Source organism: Mirounga angustirostris, unplaced genomic scaffold, assembly GCF_029215605.1.
Source record: "Mirounga angustirostris isolate CCGP_5_RB_7025 unplaced genomic scaffold, mMirAng1.0.hap1 SCAF_9, whole genome shotgun sequence".
Lineage (NCBI taxonomy): Eukaryota > Metazoa > Chordata > Mammalia > Carnivora > Phocidae > Mirounga > Mirounga angustirostris.
In genome coordinates, this window is record NW_026991717.1 from 129,563,366 (window position 1) to 129,586,416 (window position 23,051).

The following is a 23,051-nucleotide window of genomic DNA, read 5'->3' on the forward strand; positions in this document are numbered from 1 at the left end:
CAAGCATTTGTTTTCAGTTTATAAAATGTTGTTTCATATTTGATAGCAATATTTTATTTAAAATACAAAAACATTATAGATAGACTATAATATCTCCTCACAAATTATGCAAAGTTGGTAAAAAGAAGTATCTTCATTTTTTTTTTTTTTGCAAGAAGTATCTTCATTTTTTTCTCCTTTGATAAATCTCTCATTTTATGAAAATAAAGACTCCTAGTTCTGAGTCATTTTGGACTCGGCCTCAGCATTTTCAAAAGAATTCAGCAGAGCTGAAATTATAAAATAAACTGAGAACAATGCAAAATAATTTCAAAAATAATTTTGAAAATGTTAGCTGTAAAAAATGCAAGCTAACAGCAAAGATTATGAAAGCATCAAGCATTTTTCACGAGCAGAAAAATACTTCCGTCTGTCAGAATTTGGGTCACTTTATTAATAAAGGAGGAATTTTAAGTGTTTTACCATGAATGACAGACTACAGATTAAAATTTGGTCACATTTTCTGATATACCTAATTTATCTGATATTTTTCTTAAAAAATAAATGAAAAAGATTTATGGGAATGTCTAGAATTTCTTCCTCCCTATAGTACACTTTTCACTTTTCATTATCTGTGAGGTATAATTTAAGTAATTTTAAGCACTATACTGCACATATTCTCACCAGAACATCCACATTTGCAAACTTACATGTATTTCTCTGATTAATAAATATGTAGATATTGTTTACTACTTTGTGGATATTTAATTTCAGAAACTGTTTAAATTTATTTCCCTCAGGTGACTCTCTATTTCATTTGCAGGGAGGGGTGGTAAAGACTTACTACCTAAATTCTTTAATACATTTTGTTTCATTTTATAAAATACTCCATAAGTGAGTGACGGTAAGGCTCATTTAACCTCTAAGGAAACAGAGGCTTAGAGGCAACAAATAGTTTTTCAAGGTGACACAAGAGGAAAATGATAAAAATTAGTATTTTAACCCATTTGTCTGACTCCAAAACCATGTTCTTTGCACTGTAAGATGCTGCCTCCCACTAGATCACTTCAACCTTGAATCTTGATATTTAAATTATGGTATGCTCAGATTTCTTAAAACATCTAATTTATTTTAGTTTATTTTTTAATTTTAATTTTTTATTTTATTTTAAAAAAGATTTTATTATTTGAGAGAGAGAGAGAGCACAAGCAGGGGGAGCAGCAGGGAGAGGGAGAAGCAGGCTCCCCGCTGAGCAAGGAGCCCGATGCAGGACTAGATCCCTGGATCCTGGGATCATGACTTGAGCCAAAGGCAGACGTTTAACCGACTGAGCCACTCAGGTGTCCCAAAACATCTCTCTAATGTAATACTTTGCCTCTTTATACGTGATGACAAAATGGACAACTACCCCCTACCCCCTATCCATAAAGGTGATGCCAGTGCTATTATTTGGGTACTCATCAGCAAATGGGCACCTGGAAGAGGAGCTGTGGAGACATCATAACTCAACACTCCCCTTAGAACTTCTGTGGGAACCTGTGTGGCTAGTCAGTTCAGAGACCCTCTAGATCCCCCTTCTCCATCAGGAATATGCACCTCACCCTTCCAATTTCATTCTTCTCCCTGAATGTTAAGTCCGTAGTGCAAATTCAAACCCCTCTGCCAGTGCTTTCTTGTACTGTCATCTCTATCTAGCTGAGCCCCAGGAGTCTTCAGCACTACTCTCTCTGACTAGACATTCACTCGAATTTTCCACAAATTCTGTTCAGTGTGAGTGAACTCCCTTTCATTTTTAAATTTTCCCTCAAATATTCTTACCAACTTCTCATAACAAAGTTTTCCTCAACACATCTTTGGACAGAAGAGGTCACTGCTGTTCCCACCTCCCACTCCTTCTTGTCTCCTCACTGCAGTTTCTGGATAATCTTTCCTTTATCAATTCTTAAAAATTCTTCACTTCTGAAGTCCATGTCACTCACTGATCCACACACCTCTTTACTGTCTTCCATATTCCCTAATGGTTTTTAAAGCATCACGTGATGTTAACAGTTCCTCTCTTGATCTGTCGTCTAACTCAGAGACTTTATTAAAACAGTTTTCTCTCCTTATAAAATTGCTGTTGGCAGAGCCTTTAATTCTGATGTGCTGCTTCCAGACAAAGACCAGTAATTCCCATTCTCTAATGGAAGCTGGACTTCAATTTGCCTCTTGGAAAAATTTTTGTTTCTCATTACTTTTTAAAGATTTTATTTATTTGACAGAGAGCACAAGAGAGCACAGGCAGGGGGAGCAGTAGGCTGAGAGGGAGAAGCAGACTCCCTGCCGAGCAGGGAGCCCAGTGTGGGCTCGATCCCAGCTGGGATCATGACCTGAGCCGAAGGCAGACGCTCAACCATCTGAGCCACGTAGCCAGTCCTGGTGAAATTTTCTACCCTTGATTAAAGGCACATGGATAAAAATGCCTTTTCAAAATTTAATCCTATCTCTGCTCAGGTGCTTCCTAAAACATACTTGGTATTGGATTCAAATTTTATTATTTCCTACAACCCTATCACATTTATTTATAAAAGTTAGCAAATAATATTCCTTTAATCATAGACACTTTGTATATTCCCTAAACTACTTGAAAGAGACAGTGTCACCACCAAAAAGGATTTAAGGACAAACACGTTTTCTAAGAGGTGCTGGGAGCTGGAAAATGCAAGAGTACCACTGCTACTTAGTTTTTACAAAAATTCATTCAGTTAAACAATTAATTCAATTTTAATACCAATATATTTTTCTTCATCTAGTTTTAAATTTGATTGTTACCTCTCATCAACTGAGGGTTCTTTTTGTTGCAAATGAGGCTTGACTCCAAACATTGGGCGAATATTTGTTGATAAGGCTCTAATGGTGTAACTGATTTCATTCTCCCTTGTAACATCACTGTCATAGCCTGCCATCAAAACATAAGAATTATTCTCTAAGTTGCAACTGAGGAGTTCTATTATGATCCTATAAATTGGATACAAGGATGTTCAACAATATGAAATAAGTTAAATTATGAAATAATTATGAATAATAAATTATGAAATTACAGTCAGTAAAAATTATATAGAATATTTAATATGCAACAATGTTTTTAAAATATTACTAAGAGATAACAGCCTATTAAATATAAATTCAATATATCATTTTTGTTAAAAAATATAATGTATATAAATGCAAATACCCCTGTGGAAATACCTCAATATGTTAACAGACGTTACCTCTGAGTGGTCAAATTATGGATACTGTGTTTATTTTTATTGCAAAATGTATTTCCTAATTTTTCTGTAATGAGCTGGTATTATTTGTATATTAGGAAAAATTAAAATCATTTTAAAATATGAGGTTCAATACCATAACAATTTTTTTTAAAGATTTTATTTATTTGAGAGAGACAGAGCAAGCACGAGTGGGGGGAGAGGCAGAGGGAGAAGCAGACTCCCTGCTGAGCAGGGGGCCCAATGCAGGGCCTGATCCCAGGTCCCTGGGATCATGCCCCGAGTTGAAGGCAGACACCTAACCAACTGAGCCCCCCAGGCACCCCACCATAAAATTTATTTTAACAGTACTTACTTAAAGTAGGATTATCATACATTTGTAGATGAAGAATATTTAAGTCATCAATATATGCTAGTCTGTTATTTTTGAGGCATAAAACCAATTTTGGTGTTAAACAGACCACAAACACTAAAATCACAATTATTCAAACATTATTATTACTTGTTTAACTGCTATAGTTTAAATCAGTTGTGCTAAATTGTGTTTTTATTAAAATATTTTAAAATGACATACCCCCATCTTCTTCCGAATCTGTATCAGATTCTTCACTATCACAAGGCCTTTTTTCTCGATAGCCCTCGATTTCATTTGTCCAAACCATTAAAGACATATCTGCACCTCCTAAGGTAACCAACATGCTGTCATCGTAAGTCCAGCGAACATTTGTGACATGTGTACTATGGGCCACATACCTCTTAAATTTTCCAAATTTTCCCTAAAGATGAAAAAAAAAATTCAGTCTTTCAGAAATGTTACTACTTGAAAATGGTCCTATTCTTCAGGCATCTATACCATCTAGAAAGCTGAAAATGAAGTTTCTGACCAATAAATGCTTTATTGGAACACATTCTTACCAATTAAGGTTCTGCCACTTAAGTGTACCTAAAACAGGGATGTGTGGAGTATTTCCTCAGGTGCCTGGGTTCTCTATGAGAATTTTTAAACTTGTTTTCATTTCAATGCTGATCTAAAAATATAAATATGAGCAGCTACTTAAGATCTATACCATAATATGATTTCGGTGCCCTATTTCAAATTTATGTTTATGTTCATGCCAGATTATAATATACAGCTGACCTTGAACAACACGGGTGTGAACTGCACAGTCCCTTATATGTAGATATTTTTTGATAAACACAGTATAGCACTGTAAATATATTTTCTCTTCCTTATTGTTACAATATTATTTTTGCAATAACATTTTCTTTTCTCTAGCTTGTTATAAGAATACAGTATATAATACATACAACATACAAAATATGTGTTGACTGTTTGTTATTGGTGAGGTTTCCAGTCAACAGTAGGCTATTAGTAAAGTTTTTGGTGAGTCAATGGTTATATGCGGATTTTTGACTGTACAGGGATCGGTATCCCTAACCCCCACATTGTTCAAGCGTCAACTGTATATCTGAATCAGTGACAAGAAATAAATGCATCTGGACTTGATATATGAATTTTATTTTTGTGCTAAATGAAAGCCTAATATTTCCCGGTAGCTTGAATAGAGGAAAGCACTAAGAGAATTCAGTCATCACACAGCTCACCACATGGGCACATAGTACTCCAAAAAGTCTGTGCAGTCTAGTTTCAGCAAAATAACATCATTCATTACATTGAATCAATGCTGTCTATTTTAGTTTTATAGGTATTGTATTTATAGTATTTTGGATCTAATGGTTGAAACATTTTAACCGACTGAGCCACCCAGGCGTCCCATGGTTGAAACATTTTAAACTTAAGGCTGTAAATATAAAGAGTTTGAGTTTACTGTTAATGGTATATATTTAATCAAATGAATACCAAAATTATTTAAGTTAGCATTAGGGATAAAAGAAATGTTTCCTCTAAAAGGGACATTTATATTACTCAATACTGAGAAACACTATACAATATAACTTAAGGCACAGGATCATAAATTATAAGACTACTTCTAAATAAAAGCTATAAATGTCAAAAATAGTATATATAATTCTAAATCCTTCATATTACATACATAATATTCATATTACAACAACAAAATACTATGAAAGAGCATTACCTTAACCATTTTTATAATTATGATCATTAGGGGAGTTAAAGAAAAACACATACTTTTGCAGGATATCTAAATAACTTCACAAATCCCAAATCATCCCCAGTAGCTAGGATCATTTTGTCACTGGTGAGGCAAGAGGCAGTTATGTCTGTGACTTCTCCAATTACTGGCCAAATTCCCTCACAGCATAAACCAAGCACACTTGTCCATGATGCCCAACAAATTTTTTCTACCTAAAAAGAAAAAAAAGGCTGTAAGTTTGTAATATCTAAACCTTAAAAACTGACAACAAAAATCTGAATATTTTTCTTTATAGTTATATATGTCACAAGTAAAATTAAAATTTTAATTATAACAGTTAAATTACTAGTTGTCTTGGTTTTGTAGCTTCCCAAGTCTGCCAATTCCTGTAGAAAATATTTAACATAACATTATTCAAGATGTACTTATTATGTATCCACTGTGTGTTCTAGATGCTGAGGATTCAGTGATAATAAATAAGACCATTTCTGCTCTTAGAATAATCAATCAATCTATACTTCATGTCTAAATTTCTAATACTTTAGAGGCTTGTTTTCCAATTAATCATTACTGGATATTAAGAACCTTTACTTAGAGTCTCTCTTGTCATTAAGCCACTTTCATATTCAATTTGTTTAGCCTCTCTTCCTTAGCCGTATCAAAAAATTTTGCTAATGCTGTCAGTCACAAAAGGAAACACATTTTTTTTTCTTCTCTTTAAACAGGAATTTGCCAACAAGCATCTTAGGCATATAGGTTCCAAAAGATTTGACAGACATGCAGTGCTCCTATCTAAGATAGCATGTCTTCTAATTGCCTCCTATCCTTTGAGGAAAGTAACTGGACTGGAGCATACCTAGATGTAAAAGTTGATTTATTCCCCCCCCCCTTTTTTTTAGAGAGCACGTGCATGTGCATGCAAGTGCAAGTGAGGGTGGGGTGGGGGCGGTGGGTGGGGAGAGGAGAGAGAGAATCTCAAGCAGGCTCCATGCTGGGCCTGACACAGGGCTCCATCTTACCACCCTGACATCATGACCTGAGCCAAAATCAAGAGTCAAATGCTTAACCAACTGAGCCACCGAGGCGCCCCTGTTTTATTCCTTTTCTTATACAGCATCTTTTCCTTTACTCATCTAATAGACTAGGGCAGAAAATAAACTCACAGAAAGAATAGCCATGATTTGAATAATGTGAGGACAGTCTTCATATGTAAATGACAAAAGGTGGCCATCAGTGTTCTAACCACTTAGTCATATCAACAACATTGCAAGCACTATTATCTTCCTACCTCCACACTGGGGATGGTTTGTTTTTTCCCTCTGGGAGCTTCAAAGAATAACTGTTCTTTAGCACCAGTGTTGACCTGTAAAAGCTTTCCTTAAAAAAAAAAATTAAAAATATATACATATATAAAATATATAGTTAATGGGATGTTTAACTTTTTAAAATATTTTCTTTCATAGTTTATTATATTTAAATTGTTTTATAATCATAAAATTAAATTGTTTCATTAATGTAAAATGACAGAGTCAATCCTATTTAAAAGCATTCAGTGAACATTAGTGTTTGTACCACCTTTCTCCCATTAAATTCTTTTTAAAATTCCAGTGCAGATAACAGTGTTATATTAATTTCAGGTGTGCAATATAGTGATTCGACAATTCTATACATTACTCAGTGCTCCTCATGTAAGTGTACTCTTCATCCCCTTTGCCTATTTCACCCATCTTCCCATCCCCCCCTTTTTTAATTTTTAATTAATTAATTAATTTATTTTTTTTTTAAGATTTTTTTTTATTTATTTGACAGAGAAAGACACAGCGAGAGAGGGAACCCAAGCAGGGGGAGTGGGAGAGGGAGAAGCAGGCCTCTGGCGGAGCAGGGAGCCCAATGCGGGGCTCGATCCCAGGACCCTGGGACCATGACCTGAGCTGAAGGCAGACGCTCAACGACTGAGCCACCCAGGCGCCCCCCCCCTTTTTTTAAAGTTTTATTTATTCATTTTAAGTAATCTCTACACCCGACGTGGATCTCAAACTCCCAACACTGAGATCAAGAGTCACATGCTCTACCAACTGAGCCAGCCAGGCACCCCAGTATTTTATTATTTTTGGTGTAATTGTAAGTGGGATCGTTTTCTTAATTTCTTTCTTCTGCCTATTAGAGTATAGAAATGCAACGGATTTCTGTATATTGATTTTGTATCCTATGACCTTACTGAATATGTTTATCAGTTCTAGTAGTTTTTTGGTGGAGTCTTCAAGGTTTTCCATATATTGTATCGTATCCATATCATATCCATGCAAAGAGTAAAGTTCTACTTTTTCCTTAGCAATTTGGATCCTTTTTTCTCTTTTTCTTCTGTCATTGCTGTGGCTAGGACTTCTAATACTATGTTGAATAAAAGTGGTAAGAGTGGACATCCTTGTCTTGTTCCTGACCTTACAGGGAAAGCTCCCAGTTTTTCCCCATTAAGTATGATGTTAGCTGGGGTTTTTCACATATGGTCTTTATTATGTTGAGGTATGTTCCCTCTAAACCTATTCTGTTGAGGGTTTTCATCATGAATGGATATTGTACTTTATCAAATGCTTTTTCTATATTGAAATGATCATAAGGTTTTTATCCTTTCTCTTGCTGATGTAACATCTCATGTTGATTGATCTGCGAATATTAAACCCTGCTTGCATCCTAGGAATAAATTCCATGTGATTGAGAATGATTTTAATTACTGTTGAATTTGGTTTGCTAATATTTTATTGAGGATTACCGCATCTATGTTCATCAGAGATATTGGCCTGTAGTTCTTTTTGTGGTGTCTTTATCTGGTTTTGGTATCAAGGTAATGCTGGCCTCACAGAATGAATTTGGAAGCTTTCTTTCCTCTTCTATTTTTTGGAATAGTTTGAGAAGAACAGGTATTAACTCTTAAGTGTTTGACAGAATTCACCTGTGAAGCTGTCTGGTCCTGGGCTTTTGTTTTTTGGGAGTTTTTGGATTTCTGATTCAGTATCATTGCTGTTAATCAGTCTGTTCAAACTTTCTATTTCTTCCTGTTTCAGTTTTGATAGGTTATATGTTTTTAGGAATTTATCCGTGTCTTCTAGGTTGTCATATTGTTTGGCATATTATTTTTCATACTATTCTCTTACAACCCTTTGTATTTTAATGGTGTCAGTTATCATTTCTCCTCTTTCACTTCTGATTTTGTTTGAGCTCTCATGGTTTTTTTGTTGTTGTTTTTTCCTTTTTGGATGAACTTGGCTAGAGGTTTAGCAATTTTGCTGATCTTTTCAAAGAACTAGCTCCTGATTTTCATTGACGTAGTCGTTTCTTTAGTTTCTCTTTTGTTTATTTCTGCTCTAATCTTATTATTTCCTTCCTTCTGCTGGATTTGGGTTTTGTTTGTTCTTCTTTTTCTATCTTCTTTAGGTGTAGGGTTAGGGTGTTTGAGATTTTTCTTGCTACTTTTAGAACTGCTTTTGCTGCATACCAAAGATTTTGGATTACTGTGTTTTCATTTTCATTGTCTGCATGTATTTTTAAATTTCTTCTTTGATTTCTTGGTTGACCCAATCATTGTTTAGTAGCATGTTATTTAGCCTCCATGTACTAGTATTCTTTCCAGTTTTTTTTTTTTTCTTGCGGTTGATTTCTGGTTTTATGGCATTATGGTCAGAAAAGATGCATGGTATGATTTCAAACTTTTTGAATTATTGAGACTTGTTTTGTGTCCTAATAGGTTATCTATCCTGGAGAATGTTTGATATGCACTTGAAAATAATGTGTATTCTGTTTTAGGATGGAATGATCTCTAAATATATCTGTTAAATCCATCTGGTCCGGTGTCATTCAAAGCCACTGTCTCCTTGTTGATTTCGTTTGGATCTATCCATTGATGTAAGTGGGATGCTAAAGTCCCCCACTATTATTGTATTACTATCAATTACCTCTTTTATGTTTGTTATTGTTTTATGTAGTTAGGTACTCCCATGATGGGTGCAGAAATATTTACAATTGTTATATCTTCTTGTTGGATTGTTCCCTTTATGAATATATACATCCTTCTTTGCCTCTTGTTACAGTTTTTTAAAGTCTATTTTGTCCTGGCTTTCTTTTCACTTCCATTTGCATAAGAAATGGTTTTCCATTCCTTCACTTTCTTTTTTTTTAATTTAAATTCAATTAGCCAACATATAGTACATCATTAGTTTCAGATGTAGTGTTCAATAATTCATCAGTTGCGTATAACACCCAGTGCTCATCACATCACCATTCCTTTTCAAGCTGCATGTGTCCTTAGGTCTGAAATGAGTCTCTTATAGGCAGCATATAGATGGGTCTTGCTTTTTTATCCATTCTGTCACCCTAGTCTTTTGATTGGAGTATTTGTCCACTTATATTCAAAGTAATTATTGATAGGTAGGTACTTACTGCAATTTTGTTACTTGTTTGTGGTTGATTTTGTAGTTCTTTTCTGTTCCTTTCTTCCCTCACTCTGTTTTCTCATGGTTTGCTGGCTTTCTTTAGTGATATACTTGGATTCCCCTCTATTTTTTACATATCTACTAGTGGGTTTTGATTTGCTGTTACCATTAGGTTTGTATATAACATCTTATGCCTACAGCAGTCTATTTTAAGTTGATGGTCGCTTAAGTTTGAACTCATTCTTTACTCCTCTCCCCGCTTCCCTATTTTAGGTATATGGTGTCATACTTTCCCTTCCTTTTCTTTTATAAATCCTTTGACTGATTTTTATAGAAATATTTAATTTTACTGCTTTTGTGCTTCCTACTTTTCTTACTCTAATTTATGGTCTTTTCGTTCCACTCAGAGTCCCCTATAATAATTCATGGAGGGCTGGTTTAGTGGTCATAAATCCCTTTAATTTCTGTTTGTCTGGGAAACTCTTTATCTCTCCTTCTATTCTGAGTGATAGCCTTGCTGGATAGAGTATTCTTGGCTGCAGGTTTTTTTCTTTCAGCACTCTGAATATATTATGCCATTCCCTTCTGGCCTGCAAAATGTCTGCTGAAAAATCAGCTGATAGCCTTATGGGATTTCTCTTGTATGTAAAGGTCATCTTTTCTCTTGCTGCTCTTAAAACATTCTCTTTATCACTCCTTTTTGCCATTTTAATTACTCTGTGTCTTGGTGTGAACCTCCTTGGGTTGGTTTTGCTGGGGGCTTTCTGTGTCTTCTGGATCTGGATTTCTGTTTCCTTTCCCAGATTTGGGAAGCTTGCAGCTATTATTTCTTCAAGTAAATTTTATTCCTTCCTTTCTCTTCTCCTTCTGGGATCCCTGTAATGCAAATGTTATTACTCTTAATGGTGTCACTGAGTTCCCTAAGTCTGTTTTCATTTATTATTACTATTTTTTCTCTCTCCTGTTCAGCTTGATTGCTTTCCATTATTATGTCCTCCAGGTCACAGATCCACACTTCTGCTTTCTCTAGTGTACTATTTATTCCATCTAGTGTATTTTTAATTTCATTTATTGAGCTCTTCATTTCTGATTGGTTCTTTTTTATGTTTTCTATTTCTTCATTAAGGTCCTTATCAAGGTCATCTACTCTTTGTTCAAGTCCATTGTGTATCTTTATGACCATTACTTTAACTTCTCTATCAGGCATGTTCATCATCTCCATTTTGTTTAGTTCTCTTGCTATGATTTTGTCCTCTTCTTTCAACTGGGACATGTTCCTGTCTCCTCATGTTGTCTAATTCTCTGTGTTTCTATGTGTTAGGAAAGTCAGCTACATTTCCTGCTCTTGCAAGTAGTGGCCTTATTGAAAAGAGGTCCTGTGGTGCCCTGTAGCACCATGTGCCCTGTTTACCGGAACCTGGTGTTTCAGAAGTGTCTCCTGTGTGTGTTGTGTGTGTCCTAGTGTTGTTGCTGAGCAGCTTTTGCCTTTAGTCCAGTCATCTGCAATGGCTCTTTGCTGCTTGTGGACAGGTTTATCCCTGTGTTGTTAATAGGCCAGTCTGGGGCCGTCCTGGGCTTGAGTTGAGTCAGACCAGGTTTTTGCCAGAGATGTAGTAGCACCAAACTGTAGGGCACTTTCCCTTGAGAAGCTTTCATAGGTGGGCAGGGCTTGCAGTCAGATGAGATGTCTGCCCCCAGCCCACTGCTGGGGCTGCAGTTGGACTAGCATGTATGGTTATCTTCTTCTCTCCCCAGAGTTAGGAGTCTCTTTGGAGTGGTGCTGGTCCCTGTCAGGGCTGCTTGCACCCTGCCAGAATTGTGGCATTACTCTGGATGGGCTCCTGCCAAGGGTGTATTGGAGGGGGCGTGTCCCCAGGAGCAAGCAGTGGTCGGGTGTATGGTGTGAGCAAGGTTTGTGCGGGTCTGCTGTGGGAGAAGACCTGGAACCCAGGTCTGGCTGGAGAGGATGTGTCTGCAGAATGTAGGGGCGGGGTGCATTGTTAAGCAAGTTAGATGGAAAGTGTTCCTGCTTCACTGATTCTTGTAGGTAATCCTGCGTCTAGGCTAGGGATAGGGGAGGGAAATGGCGTCTGTCCCCTCTTTTGTTCTTAGTTTCCCAACTCACATGCTCTAAGATTAGTAAACAAATTTCCTTTCCACGTACCCCAGGTGTTTTCCAAACTGCTGCTTCTAGGGCTGTTGTTATGCTGTGTCTTTAAGGGTGGAGACTCCATTTCCTCTCACTCTCCTGGCTCTCTCAGAGCCAAACCGGATGATTTTTAAAATTCTAGGTGTAAGCCTAGAACTAATTGTAAGAACTTGTGGAATTCGACCCCTCTGGTTTTCAAAGCCAAATGTTTTATCTCTTCCCTGTGGGCTTCCCACTGTGATTGTCTGTTTCTTTCCCCTCTCCATGCCCGCAGTGTCCCTTCTCCCTCCTGCAGACAGTCCTGTGAATCCATTTAGCTCCCAACTGCATCTCCATTCTTCCTATCCTCTTCATGTGGCCTCTTCTCTACGTTTAGCTGTGGAGAATCTGTTCTGCCAGTCTTCAGGTCATTTTCTGGGTTATTTACACTGATGTGGGTGTTAGTTTTATCTGAGACAAGGTGAGTCTAGCACCCTCCTACTCTGCCATCTTCCCCAGAAGTAGAATGTTTAACTTTTATGGGAAAAATTAAGCTTAAACATAAAAACCATTTTCCTCACAGTCAACCACATAAGTAATTCATAAATGGTTTAATTTTTGTGTATGTATATACATAAAAACTATTTCTGTTGTTACACATATAAAAAAACCCTAGAAATAAATTTGAGGATTTTTTTAAAAAGCTTTTTGTTTAATTATGTTTGGAAAAACTTTAACAATACTAGATTTATGTAAATGAATACATGAAACTATAGAGCATTTAAAATATTTAGCATTTATCTAAATTATTAAACACTGCCATGTGCAATGCATTCTACTGAAAAAACAAAGACACTCATTAAATTCTGTATGTTATACAATTGTGATTATTTTTAAGAAATGCGTTTTATTGAATGATGGGGAGAGGACATTAAAATCCTCATTAATGTATCTATTTTCCAAATTTTCAATTATTATTTATACTAAGCTTATCTGACAAGAGCCACAACAAATGACTAAAAAATTTTACATAATATTTAATTTACTTTACAAATTAAAGAATTTGCCACTTACTGTACTATCCCTTGAATTATATTGGAAGTATTGAAAAATCTAAACTCACAGCATTCACCTTCAGATGTGAAATAAAGGAGTGGAAAGTAATTTTGAGAATGTTTCTCACAATGATTCTGAACTCATCTGTTGAATCACTGTTTCTCTAAAATAGTTATACTAAATCAAATGGGACTTTTACCAAATAGGTTATTTAAATTCTTACCTCTAATGTCCCAATCAACATGGGTTATGTAACTGGTAGCGCCTTTGCATATTCCTACTCGTTTACTACTCATCACATTGTATATATCTATAAAACTGTCATGGGATGCTACTGCAAGGTATTTCCCAGAACCTATAACAGAAACATATTTGCTTGAGATTTTCTATCTTTAGAAATATTTTTTACATTCTACAACTAGAGTTAATTTTCTTAACATTTTTTTGGAGGAACTCTTAGGTGTTTTGTAAATTATAACAAAACCTGTATCAAGTGATAATCTGTATTTTTTCAAGCATATTATGACTAACAAAATAAAATGTTTTCTTTAGTGTAGTGAGACAGTTCAATGGAAAGAAAAGGCCAAAAATTATATATCATATAATACAGTTTGTTTAACTAAAAAAAGTTTTTTAAAAAGCCCTCTAAATTTAGAAAAAATGGAAGTAAACCAACATAAGTAAATTTTGCCTTAATGTTAGTACTTCCCACATTACAGTGGGTTTCTTCAGATATAATACCACAGAAATTGCTAAAGCAAAATTAGTGCAAAATTTCAAAAGTATTAAGAATATAATGAAGACAGTCACCCAATCCTTCTATGTTAGAAATGAGGAAACTGAAACTCAGAACAGTTCCTTGGCTTGAGCCTATTTATTTAGTGACAGAATTGGTATTAAGCTGGATATTTTGCCACTGATCTAATTCAGGAATTTTACCTTTTACCATACTGTCTTTTCTCTCAAAAAATTAAAATTCCAAGATAAAATAATGGTTAATAAAAATTACATATTGATATATTTGCCCACGGCCACCCCAAGTTAATAATCAAATATGATTTCAATGATACCTTACCTGGTGAAAATCGAATATCTGAAATAATATCTTTTCTGTGGTGAAAAGACACAAGATCCTCTAGAGTATCTGCATTTGCCATTAAGAAACTTCCATCATTCAGACCTACAGCTAAAGCTTTACCATCAGGAGAAAAACAGCAACATCTCCCACCTAAAAAGAGAGAGAGAGTATATATCAGGCAATTTTCTTCTATTTAAAAAAATTATGTGCTTAAGGAACCTTTAATTTCAAAGAGAATTCCTGTATTTATTATGGCCTCAAATCAATATTCAAAAGCAGTCAAGGGATGCAGGCAACAAAGTTTTCTACTGAAATCAGTGGTAAGAAATTCTAAGCAATAATTAATACAAACCATTTCCCTCTTCTGAATGTAACAAAAGTACTAATGTTTAAAAACTTAAAAAATCAAGTTGATGAGAAAGAATGAGAGATTTTAACATAAAAAGCCAATGACATGTGGAAATGTCTTTTAGTGGGAGGTTGCTACCTCTGTAGTTTCTATCCAACAAATCAGAAATGTAAGGAATAAGTCCATTTTTATAAAAATGCTTTCAAATTTGAAAAAATATGAAAATATTTTTGATATATATTTTGATATAATATGAAAATTATTAAATCTAGGAAGATCTATCCATGCATGAAAGATCTAACCATGCATGAAGAAATAATGATGCTAATATTATTAATTTTAAAAAATAAGGGTTAATATATATTGGGAAATAAACAAAAATGGGCTTGTCCTGACAGCAAGGGATATGGCAGACATATTCAAAAGCCCTAAGACTTTTGGTGTCTTGCATAAAATTTGGAGAGGGAGGGATGGGGTACAGCTGTCACAGAATGAAAAGTTACAGAATGAATTGAGAACAAGTCATTTATTTATCCTTTAATTATCAAGAACATAATGAAGAAATCTGGAAGTATTTCTGATATTTAAGAGATGATGGCAACCTGGATCAGGGTAGCTGGAGTGGAGGTGATGAGAAAGGTTAGGATTTGGATATTCTGAAGATAGAGCTGGCAGGACTCTGACTAAAGGGAGGAGCGCAGGAGAAAAAGATAAAATCAAGGATATTTTTTTTTTGAATGGTGATGTCATTTACCAAGATGGAAAAAACTAGAGGAGGTCCAAGTGTTCATTTTTTTTTTTTTCAAGTGTTCAGTTTTGTACCCATAAAGTTAAGGATACCTATGAGAAATTCAAGTGAAGACATCAAGAAGGCAGTGTGGTATAATTACACTTCTCTGGAGCTCAAGGGAGAAGACTAGACTAGAGATATAAATATGGGAGACAGTAGCAGTAGTCACAGTCATGAGCTGGATAAAAGCTTGTTATTAATTTATTGCCTCTCAGCTCCAAATTCACCCTTTTCTTTCGGGCTATGTGATACTAGAACTAAGCCCTATAGACATTTTTCCTTTTCCAGCTACTTTGATTTTGTCCAGTAGAGGGTACTGGAAGGTCCTTGCAAGGCCAAAGAAGAAGGAAGGGATTTTTCTTTCTCCTGGTGTGCTGGAACCAGGAGAGCAGATTAACAACAGGGCAAGGGTAGGTATGGGGGCTGGGGCTGGGATGAGATTTTTTTTCTGCCACCATAGCAAAAGATTTCCTAGACTAGCCCTCTGGCAAGTTTCTTTTCTATGGCACTCACATCTCTCCAAAGAGATCTGAATCTCAGCTGGGGAAAGAGGAAGGGGTCCTTCCTTAATCAGCACCCACCAATCTACAGGTGGCAGCTTTCTGCAGTTTGCTTCTATACTCCTTAGAATCCTCTTTACCCCTTTTAGTAATCACCTTTTATTGGTTAACAACACTTATTCAATATTAAATTTTCCCTATTCCAACTTACTAAGGTCGTTTCTGTTTCTTGATTGGTATAGAATTGGTACTGAAGTAGTCACAGGAGACAGATCATTAAAGATGGGATTTTTGGAATTGGTTGAGTCATGCCTTTGGGTTTAAGCACAGTGCTGAGCCCTTGCCAACGGGAAATGGGATGTTAGTAATCCAGGGTATATGTATGGGCATAACAATCAAGTTATCTCCTGCAGTTAATTGAAGTAAAATGCCCTCAGAGTCCAAGAGGCTGTTGCCTTTGACCATCACAAAAAGAATGATGACTGCAAGGACTATGCTGTGCAAAAGATTCCACTGAGTGCATGGAACATTTAACAGAAAGAAGTAACAAACTCAGATCCTTAAACTCTCAGCACGAGTCATGGTCTGACTAGAGACCATGGGCTGATGTTGCTAAAATTAAACACAAAATTTAATTGTGTAGGTTGCAAATTTACAATGTCAGCTGAATTCCTAGTTTCACCAAGTTTCTTATGTGATGGGGCACTGATTGGGAAGGAAGGAACTTTGAACTGTGGAATGGGAGCATCTGGTTAGATTCAGACAAAACTGAAAATCTTGAACTTCTGTGTTTATTCTGAGTCTCACGGCCAGCGCCAAGTTTGCTCTCCTGTGCCTGGGAAGACTGACCTTCTGGGGTAGATGCCTTGCAGGGGATGTTTAGCCTTCTGAAGAACTATCACAACCACTTCTCTGCTGTCACTAGACCCCTACCTTGGATCAAATCTCAGCATGCTCTAGGGCAGAGGTTGGCAACAAACCTTTTCTTAAAGGACCAGAGAGTAAATATTTTCAGCGTTGCAGGCCATATGGTCTCTGTCACTACTACTCAACTCTGCTACTGTAGTACAAAAGCAGACCTAGACAATACATAAATGAATGGACATGGTTGTGTCCCAATAAAATATTATTTACATAATCAGGAGGTGGGCTGGATTTGCTGACCTCTCATATAGAGGAAGGAATCCAAAAGCTTGGGGAGGTAAGAATGTTGAAGTAGATTTCTCATATGCAACCTGTATACTTGCCCACCAACTACATTGCCCCCCAAAGTCTAGAAAACAGTCCCTTTAAAAGCATTGAGAAATACATTAATCAAGGGCAACATCTACATCTTTGAAAAGCTCTGTGATGTCCTCCTATGTAGATCAGGAAAGGGAGATGTTTCCATTAATATGGGCTCCCTGATTCAATAGGGATCATCTAGGAAAAGCAGAAGCCAAGAGCAGCACTTAAAAGACAGAGCAGATTCTTTTACCAAAAAGGGGAGCAGGAATGTCCTAATAATCAGAATGTTTTGGCCTGTGGAGATTTCTGTTGGTGACTAATCAATCATGGCGTCTGCAGGAATGAAATAGATGAGTAGGCTACTAGATTAATGTTTGATCTATATAATAGAAAAAACTCCAGACCTGGTGGCTAAAAAACCTGACTTCAGTTACCATAATGGAAAGTCACAGATTCTTAGCCTGTTTTCAGACCTGAGCCAATTCATCTACTCAGAGCCCCTTGATTAAAGGGAAGGCTAAGTCCCATTGAGAAGGACCCTGTAGCAACGCCACAGTATATTAAGTAAATCTTTCTCCAACAATCAGTGGTCACAAATGGTTCAACTGAAGAAAAGGAAATACTCAAATGTTCAGGAATTAGTAAACAGGGGCTCTGAACTAACACTAATTCTGTGGATTCCATCCAATTCCTGAATTGTAACAGATACACTTGGCAACTTGTAGAATCCACTAATTGGCTCTGTGATCCATGGGATAAGGGTCATTACAACAGGAAGAAATAAGTGCAAACTCCTGGAAATTCCTCTCTCAAGATCATAAATTAGATGCAAAACTGCAAGCCTGAGAATTGCAAAAATTAATGGCATTACCAAAGACTGAAAATATGCACTAGTGAAAACACCTATCACATTTAAACTTGACTGTCTGGTCTATGTGAAATAAGATGGATTTTATTTTAATTTTTTTAAAGATTTATTTTAGAGACAGAGAGTGAGAGAGACCCCCACCACCCTCTCACTTTCTTTCTTTCTCACGGGCAGAGGGAGAGGAAGAGAAGCAGACTCCCTGCTGAGTGTGGAGCCCGATTTGGGGCTTGATCGCAGGACCCTGAGATCATGACCTGAGCTGAAATCAAGAGTTGAATGCTTAACCAACTGAGCTATCCAGGCGCCCCTAAGATGAATTTTAGATACTAACTATGATAATAAATTTAATCAGGTAGCGATGCTAACTGAAGATACTCTTTTAGATCTTTACCAGCACAAACAAACATAGCCCTTAACATTTTGCATGCAGTTATTGCCCTGGTTAAAGCTTTTTTTCTCCACCCCCAATCTGTAAGGACCAGCAGGGTAGTCTGCTTTTACCTGGCTTGTATCTGTGCACACCTTCAAAGCCTTGCCTCAGGGCTATTCAACTCTCCTGTTTTTTGTTTTTTTTTGCCATAGTATAGTCCACAGAGATCCTGATCATCTTGACATTCCACAAAACATCTCAATGGTCCACTACATTGATGACATTATGCAGAATGGATCTGGGGAGCAGGAAGCAACAAGTACTTTAGATGTCTTAGACTGAATCAAGAGAGTGGAAGATAATTACCACAAAAATTAAGGGACCTGCCACTTCAGTGAAGCTTCTGGGGATCCAATGATATGGAATACGTCAAGATATTCCCTTTAAAGTGAAAGGTTGCTACACCTTCCAAAACCTACCACAAACAAAAGGAGTAAAATGTCTGTAATGCCTTTTGGAAGCCTACACATTTGAGTGAGCTGCTTCTACCCCTTTATCAAGTCACTTAAAAGGCTTCCAGGAGACTAGAACAAGAGGAGGCAAGCTAATCTTCCACTTGGGCCTTATAATCTAGCAAATTCAATGATACTCAAAGTGTCTGTGGTAAACAAGGATGCTATATGAAGCCTCTGGAAAGCTAGTAAAGGAGAATTGTACTGCAGATCTCTTAGATTTGGGAGAAAATTCCATACCCTCCTTTACAGATACCTATTTTCCCTTTGAGAAGATGTTTTGGCCTTGCTACTAGGCCTTGGTAGAGAGTAAATGCCTAACTATGGGATATCAGGTGACTATGTGTCCTAAGCAGCAATCTATGATCAAATGGAAATGGTATATAAAAGACCAGTCTTCCACAGATCTGGAAGTCAGAAGTAATTTGCACGAACAAGTGGCTCAGAATCCAACAATAATCCCTGCTACAATACCTCTTCTCTCTCTCAGTCTATACCTATGGCCTCACAGGTATTCATTAACAATCAGTTGACTGAGGAAAAAAAAACTTGAGCCAGATTTACAGATGTTCCTATACAGTATATGTTGGTATCCACCTGAAATCACTACAGCTCCACTCAGGGGTGACCCTGAAAGATAGCAGTAAAGGTAAAATTTCACAATGGGTAGCACTTCAAGCAGTACATTTGGTTTTCCACTTTTGTGGTGAAAGATGACCAGATGGACAGATTTACACTGACTCATTAGCATCTGTTAACTATTTGGATGATCAGTTGAGGACTGGATTCTTTCAGGATTAGAAGATTAGAGACAAGGAAATCTGGAAAATGAAACTTTCAGAAAGGGCAAAGGATATGAAGATTTTTGTGTCCTATGGAATGCCAAACAAAAGTGTCCACTACAGAGGAGACTCTCAATGATCAGGAGGACAAAATACTATGCTCTGTGGACCTCAGAGAAGCGTCTTCTTCTAGCCAGCTAGCACTTACTCAGTGGGCCCGTGGAGGCAAGGACAGTGTTTATGTTTGACTTAGAAAACATGGACCTTCTTTTTCAAGGTTATCTTGCTATCACTACCACTGAGTGTCTAATCTGCTAACAGTAGAGACCAAGTGAACTTCTGCTATAACACCATTCCCCAGGGAGACCAACCAGCCAGCTGGTAGCAAGCTGATTATATTGGACCTCTTCCATTATGGAGGAGGCAAAGATTCATCCTTACTAGAATAGACATGAATTCTGGATTTGCCTTCCCTGACCATTATGATTCTGCTAGCACCACCATCCATGGACACATGGGACGCCTTTTCCACCATCACCAAATTTCATGCTTCTGATCAAGGAACCTATAGCAAAAAATGTCCAGCATTAGACTCATACCCATGGAATTAACTAGTTTTATCACAATTCCCACTACTCAGAAAAAGCTACTAACAGAACAATTAATTAACAGTGGAATGGCTTACTGAAAACTAATTTATGGCATCATCTGGGAAACAATACCGTCAAAGACTGGGATTTTGTCTTACAGGATGCAATATACGCTTTGAATCATAGACCATTACATGGTGCTGTAGACCTCATAGCCTGATTACATGGGTCTGGAAATCAAGAAGTGGAAGTGGGAGTGACTCTTCTCACCATTCAATCTAATAACGAACTTGCACAATTTTGTTTTGCATCTTGGCAACTCTGAGTTCTGCTGATTTAGTCTTATCTCCCAAGAGCAGGGAGAATTCTTTCACCAGGGGACAGAATGCTTCCTCTGAATGAGAAGGTGAGACTGCCACCTGGTCATGTTGGGCTCTTTATGCCAGTGAAACAACAAGAAAAGGGGCTGTTATTCTTCCAGCTGGAGTAACTGATCCCAACTGCAGAGGGGAAACTGAGTTATTGCTACACACTGAGGGCAAAGGGGACTATATCTGGAACCCAGGGGGACTCATTGGGACGTTTCTTAGTCTTCCATAACCAATGGTAAAACTTAATGGAACAGCAACCAGGGAAAAACACAGGTAGAGATACTGAGATTTTGTATCATTTAGCAATACAGGTTTGGGTTACCCCATGAGCCAAATAACTCCAACCACCTGAGGTTCTGGCTAAGGACAAAGAAAATATTGGGGTGCCTGGGTGGCTCAGTTGTTAAGCATCTGCCTTCGGCTCAGGTCATGGTCCCAGAGTCCTGGGATCAAGCTCCCGCATCGGGCTCCCTGCTCAGTGGGGAGTCTGCCTCTCCCTCTCCCACTCCCCCTGCTTGTGTTCCTGCTCTCGCTATCTCTCTGTCAAATAAATAAAATCTTTAAAAAAAAAAAAGGACAAGGGCGCCTGAGTGGCTCAGTCATTAAGCGTTTGCCTTTGGCTCAGGTTACGATCCCAGGGTTCTGGGATTGAGCCCTGCATTGGGCTCCCTGCTCCGCGGGAAGCCTGCTTCTCCCTCTCCCACTCCCTCTGCTTGTGTTCCCTCTCTCGCTGTGTCTCTCTCTGTTAAATAAATTAAATCTTTAAAAAAAAAAAAAGGACAAAGAAAATATGAAATGGGAAATAGAAAAAGGAAGTCAGAGATATCAACCACAGCCCATAACCAGTTATGGAAACAGGGACTATACATAAACGCTTATTATGTGTATACATAAACTATTTACTTCTTTTTCTAAAAATATTTTTTTTGGAAGATTTTATTTATTCACTTGACAGAGAAACACAGCAAGAGAGGGAACACAAGCAGGGGGATTGGGAGAGGGAGAAGCAGGCTTCCCTCTGAGCAGAGAGCCCGATGCAGGGCTCGACCCCAGGACCCTGGGATCATGACCTGAGCTGAAGGCAGACGCTTAACGACTGAGCCACCCAGGTGCCCCTTAAAAAATATTTTATACAAGTTTGTCGGTGGTTAACTTTACAATTTAGTCCTTTTTTTTTTTTAAAGATTTTATTTATTTGAGAGAGAGAGAGACACAGCGAGAGAGGGAACACAAGCAGGGGGAGTGGGAGACGGAGAAGCAGGCTTCCCGCCAAGCAGGGAGCCTGACAAGGGGCTCGATCCCAGGACCCCGGGATCATGACCTGAGCCGAATGCAGACACTTAACCAACTGAGCCACCCAGGCGTCCCTGTATTGTCCTTTTATTGAGTATTACAATCATATCTCAAGGGAAGAGTACACTTTTTTAAGAGTAGACTTTTAAAATTATGCCTGGGAGTAAAGAAAGACATCAGGAAATAGACTTGTGTATGCTCCCTGGGTTCTAGATAGAGGGGAAAAAAATCATACTTGAGGACTCACAAATGTAGGGTGGCTTATACAAATCCTAGATTTCAAGCTATGCTAATTACAGGATTCATGCAATCCTAGTTAAAGAAATCCTTAGTAGTTCTCGATGGTAGCAACTTAGGCACCTGGGAGAAGGACACAAAATCACTCTGGAAGAACACCTTTGATCCAGACCTCGGAGAATCCCTCCAGGTAAAGAAAGCCCAATTAAACATAAACTTACAATCCAAATTTTCAAGCACAAAAGAAAATGGCACACCAGGAGGGAGTCAGCAGAAAAATAACCCCTAAACAGCAGAAAGAAAAAACACAGCATAGTCAGATCCCAAAGAATGTCAGATAACTAGATTTTATATTCTTTATCTGATAGGTAAAGATTAAAGACTTAAGAGAGGAAGGCTAAAACATAAACAAGGAATGATATGTTATAAAAAAAATCTAAGGTGAATTCTCAAAATCAAATACCTAATAGGTAGGTTACACAGCAGATGTGAAAGAGAAAGAGCTGCTAATTATTCAGCCATCAAAAAGAATGAAATCTTGCCATCTGCAACAACATGGATGGAGTTAGACAGTATTGTGCTAAGTGAAATAAGTCAAAGAAAAATACCATCTGATTTCATTCACATGTGGAATTTAAGAAACAAAACAAATAAGCAAAGGGAAATAAAAAGAGAGAGGCAAACCAAGAAACACACTATAGAAGTAAAGTCATGCACAAAATAAAAGTACAGATATGAAAAAAGATATTGTAGGCAAATGGAAACCAAAAGAAATCTGGGCAGCTATACTTTTATCAGACAAAATAGACTTTAAAATAAAGACTGTAATAAGAGACAAGAAGGTCAATACATAATGATAAAGGGGCCAATGCAACAAAAGGATGTAACATTTGTTAGTATTTATGTACCCAACAGAAGAGAACCTAAATACATAAAGCAAATATTAACAGAACTAAAGGGAGAAGTAGACAGCAATACAGTAAGAGTAGGGGTCTTTAATACTCCATTTACATCAATGGATAGATCATCTAGACAGAAAATTAATAAGGAAACACTGACCTTAAATGGCATGTTACACCAGATGGGCTTAACAGATATTTACAGAAGATCCATTCAAAAACAAGAGAAT

The 23,051-nt window shown here is 37.2% G+C and overlaps 1 protein-coding gene across 1 annotated transcript in view; it reads right to left on the bottom strand.

The window, feature by feature from the left end:
• The window catches only part of EML5 (EMAP like 5), a 167,781-nt gene that overhangs the window by 31,125 nt on the left and 113,605 nt on the right, over positions 1-23,051 (bottom strand). The window contains exons 22-27 of the mRNA XM_054513829.2: positions 14,031-14,183; positions 13,179-13,310; positions 6,633-6,721; positions 5,380-5,556; positions 3,802-4,003; positions 2,791-2,917 (exon numbers count right to left, since the gene is read on the bottom strand). Coding sequence (XP_054369804.1) covers positions 2,791-2,917; positions 3,802-4,003; positions 5,380-5,556; positions 6,633-6,721; positions 13,179-13,310; positions 14,031-14,183 — 880 coding nt within the window. The remainder of the gene's footprint in view (positions 1-2,790; positions 2,918-3,801; positions 4,004-5,379; positions 5,557-6,632; positions 6,722-13,178; positions 13,311-14,030; positions 14,184-23,051) is intronic.